At 31.8% G+C, this 7,883-nt stretch overlaps 1 protein-coding gene across 1 annotated transcript; it reads right to left on the reverse strand.

Annotated features, from left to right (window-relative positions):
* Window positions 1–4,130: 4,130 nt before the first annotated feature.
* LOC105110519 (probable protein phosphatase 2C 51) lies at window positions 4,131–5,804 on the reverse strand (the record flags this gene model as incomplete). Its single annotated transcript, XM_011005588.1, has 3 exons — window positions 4,131–4,703; window positions 4,807–4,912; window positions 5,154–5,804. Coding segments are annotated over 3 exons (1,074 nt in total), but the record flags the coding sequence as incomplete, so codon positions are not given.
* Window positions 5,805–7,883: the final 2,079 nt, after the last annotated feature.

Genomic DNA, 7,883 nt, shown 5'->3' on the forward strand with positions numbered 1-7,883 from the left:
TAGAAATTATAATTAAAGTACTAAATTGAAAACAATTTTTTTTTCTAAAAGGCATAGGAATAAAAATAAAAAAATCAAAAGAATAATAACTGAGATTGAAATAAAAAAAAAAAAAACAAAAATCATGTACTATTCTTAGCAAAGGAGAGAACAGAAACGGAAAAAAATGAACATCGTCTACAAATCACTATTATATGTTATCATGCATTGCACCATGAGAAATAAAATGTGGTGTTACTTCCAAAAACACAATAAAAGTGCATGTTTGGCTACTGTGTGACGTATCCAGTGGTGGAGGCAAGGGGTTGGCAGCAGCCCCGACCCTTACAAGAAATTTTTTCTCCAATCCCCTTCCTTGTAAATATTTTAAAAATATTTAAAAATTTAATTTGGTTCCTCTTAATTTTTAACTTGTCCCCCCTTAATTTTTCTTTCTTGCTTCGCCCTTAGATGTATCATGTGCCGCCTAAAAGCATTGATGCCGCCCAAATACTAATGTATAATAAGCATAACTCAACAGCTTTCTGAAATTAAAAAAAAAAAACAAAAATCATGTGCTTTTCTTAGCAAAGGAGAGAAAAGAGACAGAAAAAAATGAACATCGGCAACAAATCACTATTATATGTTATCATGCATTGCACCATGAGAAATAAAACATGGTGTTACTTCCAAAAACACAATAAAAGTGCATGTTTGGCCACTGTGTGACGTATCCAGTGGTGGAGGCAGCGGGTTGGCAGCAGCCCCGGCCCTTACGAGAAATGTTTTCTCCAATCCCCTTCCTTGTAAATATTTTAAAAATATTTAAAAATTTTATTTTGTTCCTCTTAATTTTTAACTTGCCCCCCCTTAATTTTTCTTTCTTGCTTCGCCCTTAGATGAATCATGTGCCGCCTAAAAGCATTGATGTCGCCCAAATACTAATGTATAATAAACATAACTCAACAGCTTTCTGAAATTAAAAAAAAAACAAAAATCATGTACCTTTCTTAGCAAAGCAGAGAAAAGAAACGGAAAAAAATGAACATCGGCTACAAATCACTATTATATGTTATCATGCATTGCACCATGAGAAATAAAATGTGGTGTTACTTCTAAAAACACAATAAAAGTGCATGTTTGGCCACTGTGTGACGTATCCAGTGGTGGAGGCAGCGGGTTGGCAGCAGCCCCGGCCCTTACAAGAAATGTTTTCTCCAATCCCCTTCCTTGTAAATATTCTAAAAATATTTAAAAATTTAATTTGGTTCCTCTTAATTTTTAACTTGGCCCCCCTTAATTTTTCTTTCTTGCTTCGCCCTTAGATGTATCATGTGCCGCCTATAAGCATTGATGCCGCCCAAATACTAATGTATAATAAGCATAACTCAACAGCTTTCTGAAATTAAAAAAAAAACAAAAATCATGTACTTTTCTTAGCAAAGCAGAGAAAAGAAACGGAAAAAAATGAACATCGGCAACAAATCACTATTATATGTTATCATGCATTGCACCATGAGAAATAAAATGTGGTGTTACTTCCAAAAACAAATGTGGTGTTACTTCTAAAAACACAATAAAAATGCATGTTTGGCCACTGTGTGACGTATCCAGTGGTGGAGGCAGGGGGTTGGCAGCAGCCCCGGCCCTTACAAGAAATTTTTTTTACAATCCCCTTCCTTGTAAATATTTTAAAAATATTTAAAAATTTAATTTGGTTCCTCTTAATTTTTAACTTGGCCCCCCTTAATTTTTCTTTCTTGCTTCGCCCTTAGATGAATCATGTGCCGCCTAAAAGCATTGATGCCGCCCAAATACTAATGTATAATAAGCATAAGTCAACAACTTTCTAAAATAAAACAAAAAAAAACAAAAATCATGTACTTTTCTTAGCAAAGGAGAGAAAAGAAACGAAAAAAAATGAACATCGGCTACAAATCACTATTATATGTTATCATGCATTGCACCATGAGAAATAAAATGTGGTGTTACTTCCAAAAACACAATAAAAATGCATGTTTGGCCACTGTGTGACGTATCCAGTGGTGGAGGCAGGGGGTTGGCAGCAGCCTCGACCCTTACGAGAAATTTTTTCTCCAATCCCCTTCCTTGTAAATATTTAAAAAATATTTAAAAATTTAATTTGCTTCCTCTTAATTTTTAACTTGGCCCCACTTAATTTTTCTTTGTTACTTCGCCCTTAGATATACCATGTGCCGCCTAAAAGCATTGATGCCGCCCAAATACTAATGTATAATAAGCATAACTCAACAGCTTTCTCAAATTAAAAAAAAAAACAAAAATCATGTACTTTTCTTAGCGAAGGAGAGAAAAGAAACGGAAAAAAATGAACATCGGCTACAAATCACTATTATATGTTATCATGCATTGCACCATGAGAAATAAAATGTGGTGTTACTTCCAAAAACGCAATAAAAGTGCATGTTTGGCCATTGTGTGACGGTGGAGGCAGGGTGGTAATTTGTGGGGTGAAGAAAAAAAAGAAGCTGAAGGAGCCGATCTAAAGATCTCCTGGCCATGCACCCCCCCTAAGCAATCGTTTGATTGCCACACACCAACGTGTGCAGTACATGTCAATCACTTTGTTTAATTAGTATTAATATTTATTAAATAACTAAATTACCTTGAAACTATTAACTTGATTATAACAAAAAAAAAACAGCCCATTAAAATATGTAAAAGCTCATGAATGTTAGTCAAAGAATTATTTTTTCTTAGAAAGGTATTTTAATTAAGAAAAGAAACATATAGATTTGTTTTAATAAAAACAAAGGCACAAAATAATAAGACATATTGTTGACATATTGTGACATGATACAAAGTAAAATATTTCTTTGAAATTGTAGTGCATGATATTTTTAAAAAGGTGATTTTTACTTGAAAATAAATTATATTAAAATCATATAATATTTTGATATGTTAGCCAATTTAATTTTTTTAATCTGTTTATACCAATATATCAAAATCATCAAAAAATACTATAAAAAATTAATTTAATATTTTCCAAAAAAATATTTTAAAAAGCATATAAAAACAAAGCCATTAAACTCCCAAAAATATTTTTTTTAATTTTTATTTATTTATTTATTTTTGTTAATGGTAATTGATCTTTTCAATTTAAATTAAAAGTTTTTAGTATTTTTATTATTATTTTGATGTGATGATGTTAAAAATAAATAAATAAAATATTAAATGTAATATATTTAAAAAAAATTCAAAAAACAATTGTTATCATAATACCAAATAGGCAAAATTAGATAATCATGGTAGCTTATGCTTATATGATAGATCAAAATTAAAATAATATATTTTTTATTTATAAAAATTTAATTTTTATTTATTTTATATATAAAAATATATCTAACTAAACAAATATTTTTTTTTTGAATCATTTTTATAAAACCATGTTATAAAAATCGAGGACCATTACACATGCTAGGGCAAGTTTAGCAACTATAGAGGCCTGTAAGCAATTTGGACTTTTAGTCCTTTTTCTTAAGCTTAAAGGCGAGTAGATGATGCACAGCTCCAAGTTGAGGTAGGAGCTTAACCAAGTATAAAACATATACTGCATTCCCTTCAACTCTACAAGGCCTTTGCTTAATTCACTGTACTGGAAGTAATAATAATTATTTTTTAAAAATTATTTTTGAATAAATTAATAATCTAAAAATACAAAAAAAAATATTAATTTAAAATAAAAAATAATTTTCAAACACAAAAATAAACAGAATCATATTTTAAAAAATCATATTTATTGTATCTAGTTAAGTAACTGATTTGATTCAAAATTCTTTTTATGATTGATTAATTTTAAAATAATATTATTTTAATTTTTTTAAATAAAACAACATCATTTTAAATAAATAAATAAATAAAATTTTTGAAACAGATCAGCTTGTATCTCAGCTAAGTCATACAAGTTTCAAGATCTATATATAATTAAATCACTAAAACTCGACCTTAACGAAACTCCAAACCCTTAAATTAACAAGTTAATCATTCAGATGTACCAATTGCGGTTCGGTAGAGCGATTAGACCGCATTTAGATTTAATCAAATAAACTAAATCAAACAAGTTTGATCAAATTAAATATATTCAAGAAGATCCATCTTCAAATTCGGCCTGAACGAAAACTCCAAAACCATAAATTACCAAGTTAATCCGGTTCTAACGTAACCATTAGTTGGTGATCATCATTCAGTAGTACTAATTGCCGTTTGGTAGAGCGATTATACTGCTTTCGAAAATACTTTCAACTTGAAGCAGAAAGTTTACGATCCATCTAGATCTAGTTATAGTATTTCAAAGTCAAATACAACGAAAAAAAATATAAATATAAACAGGTACTATACTGTACGCATACGTATGTTAAATACTCTATATTAACAGGAAATGCTGCTGCGCTTCTTTAGCTCGACAACGATCACAGTGATGTTATCTTTACTACCCCGAGCCATTGCAAGCTCGGTTAGCACTGCCGCTGCCTCAGCTGCGCGACAACTCTCGCTCACGACTCCCTGTGACTCCCTCCTCCTCATCCGGCCACTTAGACACCTCTTTGTGACCCGGCATGCGAGTTCGTTGGCGATGACATCCCAGAGGCCATCGCTGGCTAGGATGAGGAATTCATCATCTTCGGTTCGTTCAATCACGGTGACATCTGGTTTGGATGATACAAATGGTTTGAGATACTCATCGCCTGCACCAGGATATTAAAGCCTCGTGAGGAAGGATTTATAATAATAATCATAATAAAATCTACAGAGTACAGAAGCAATTAATTTAATAAGCTTTAGACATACCTATGGATCTAGAAGTGGCAAGAACTCCAAGAATACGGTGTCCATTCCAGTTTATAACCCTTCCACCTGCCGCCTCAACCCTCTCCAACTCATCAGGTCTGTCGGGCTTTGCCAAAAAGAGGTGTCAACAGAATGTTCATTAATTCTTATACATTTATATTTTTACAGTAGCAGTGTAATTTACAGATTCTGATTTCATTTTCCTTTTGAAATTTAATATAGGACCTTGAGTTAAGATAAAAAGGTGACCGTCCCATTTGATTATCATAATATTCTATCATTATCAAATGATTTTTACTAACTAAACAACAAACAGCACCCTAAAGACAAATTTTATTGAACATTACCTTATGATCAACAGACAATGGAGCAGCGACCCCATTTTTACAAATCACAGCTCTGGAGTCCCCACAATTAGCTACCACAACCTCGTCCTTCCCAACCACCGCAACAACCGCCGTGGACCCAATCATCTTATTCTTCACCACCTCCTCATCCATCCTCCTAAAACAATCTTCCATCAACTCCTCCCACTCCACACCACTAACCCCTTTCTTTCCGAGATTTCTCTCCATTATCTCCTCCACAATAACTCCATGCAACCTCTCTTTACAAGCCTCTGCCACAAGAGCCCCACCATGTCCATCATAAACACCAAAAAAATCATACTTCTTTTCACCTCCATTAAAACTCAAAAACCCCAACTCCACCTTCATTGTATCCTCCATCTCTTTCCTCCTCCCTATAACCGAAGCTGATCCATAAGACGAAACAAAGTCATCTTCCAAAACAACATCATTTCTCAGAGATGTTAACGACAAAGACTCTTCCTTTGACTCATCACAATCGTTAGCTTTTGCACCAAAGAATTCTTCTATCTTATTCGCTTCTTTCTTATCTTCACCCCACAAATTACCGCCCTTCCTCTCAGTGCCACCATCCCCAACATCCCCGCCGGAGATTGTGAGATGGGATTTACTATTTTGACACGTGTACCTACCCTTCCTCTCAGTGCCACCATCCCCGCCGGAGATTGTGACATGGGATTTACTATTTTGACACGTGTACCTCATTCGCCGGATCTTTAATCTTCTACTTGATTCACTTCTCGCTGTAAGCTATCTCAAAAAAATCGCTAAGTTGTCGCAACGGACCACAACACGAACAAAAAAGGGAAACAAATCAGTCTTTCTAGTGTTACCAAAACAATCCCCACGAAAAGCAAAACTCAAAGTCTTGGTGCCGACTCCTTCATTTGCATGCATAGACGAAGAAAGCTTTTTAGTCGTAGACAAAGAAAGGCACTTACACCTAAATATAAACAAGTTAGCAATGGTGATTAACTAAGGGTGAGGCCATTGATATTTTTTGGTCCACTTGGACACTGCCACATGGGATGTATAAGAGCCGCGGGTGAAGATATTGTAAGAGAGACGTGGAGGGTGGAGATTGAATAAGGAGTACGTGGAGGGTGGATATGTGAGTTCGAGATTCGATGCGGTGGAGAGTGGGACCCAAGAGGGTATCGTGTTGTTTAATTAAAGTAGTGAGAACTTGGGGTTTTGGATGTTTTCGTATCTGACAAGGAATTTTTAAGACACGTGTTTAATGACGCAGAGTCGCGTGTCCGATGAACTGCTGCTTTGACTATCGGTGTCGGTTATGAAATTCTGTGCTTATCTTAGTGGACGGTTGCTATGTAAACGTTAAAATGTGCTCGGTGGGTGCGTGTACAATAATCGGAGGCATGCCGTTCGTTGGGAGAAAATTTAGATGTATTTAAAAGTGTAACAGTGATTATTTTTTTAAGATGATTTTTATTTGGAAATATATTATAATAATATTTTTTATTTTTAAAATTAATATATCAAAATAATCTAAAAATAAAAAAAATATTTTTTTTTAAATCACTTTTAAAATATAGAAATAAACAAACTCAAAATAGTAAGATTTTTTTAAAAATCATTATTGGAATAATTATAATTTAAAAGATGATTAAATGAGTTAAAAATAAGAGGCAAGAGGGAAAAAATATATAACAGATTTTAAAAATATAATACAACTTTAATCACAATAATTTTAGTATATAACAATAAGTTGAATCTAATAATATAATAAAAAGTTATTAATAATGTAGGGTGGAAGCAAGGGGCAAGCAAGGCCAGAACCCTCTAAAATAACATTTTTATTATTATTATTAAGTTGAATCTAATAATATAATAAAAAGTTATTAATGATGTAGGGGTGGAAGCAAAGGGCAAGCAAGGCCAGAACCCTCTAAAATAACATTTTTATTATTATTATTGGATAATTAAGTGTGGAAAAGATTTTTTATTTTATTTTAGAAAGGTGAGTTTTTTTACAATAATTAATGTGATTTTTCAATTTTATTTTCTTTAAATTACATTGAGAAGCCCTAATATAAATCCTGCAAATATAAAATTAATTATTACTTTAAGCAATAAATCCTGCAGCCAATCAAAAAAAAATATAATATAAATCATAAGTAAAATTTTTCAGTTAAAAAAATAAAGCAGGGTCATCAATAAATTTATCTTTCATCAAATAAAACAAGGTAACTTAAATTTAAAATCTATTTTTATTTTGTTTTGAGATGTTTGTTAATAATTTAATGAGGTTTATATATATATATATATATATATAAAATTCTACCATTTTTGCTTCATTTTTTTCTCATATTTGCTAGTTTTACCAATTATTTTTAAAATTCTTGTTATAATGATTTTTTTAATTAGTTAGATATATTTTATTGATTTGTTTTGATTATACTTGAATTTTTTTTATGTTTTGTTTTTAGTAGTGCCACCAAAATTATTAATTTTTCCTCACGATATATGTTTTAATTTTAGGTTGAACCATAAAAAAAATAAGAAAAATTTGATTTTTTTTTTAAATATTAATAATTCATAACCCGGTGAACTAACTCTAATGTGTAATGTTGAAGTTATGGTTAGGCAGCTTCAATGTGCTTCAGTTTACAAAAAATTCGCGTTGATTAGTGAAAATCATTCTTTTTTATTTTCTACTTTATTTTAAAGTTTATCGAACATAAATAA

This window comes from Populus euphratica, unplaced genomic scaffold, assembly GCF_000495115.2.
Source record: "Populus euphratica unplaced genomic scaffold, PopEup_1.0 scaffold288.1, whole genome shotgun sequence".
In the NCBI taxonomy this organism is placed as follows: Eukaryota; Viridiplantae; Streptophyta; class Magnoliopsida; order Malpighiales; family Salicaceae; genus Populus; species Populus euphratica.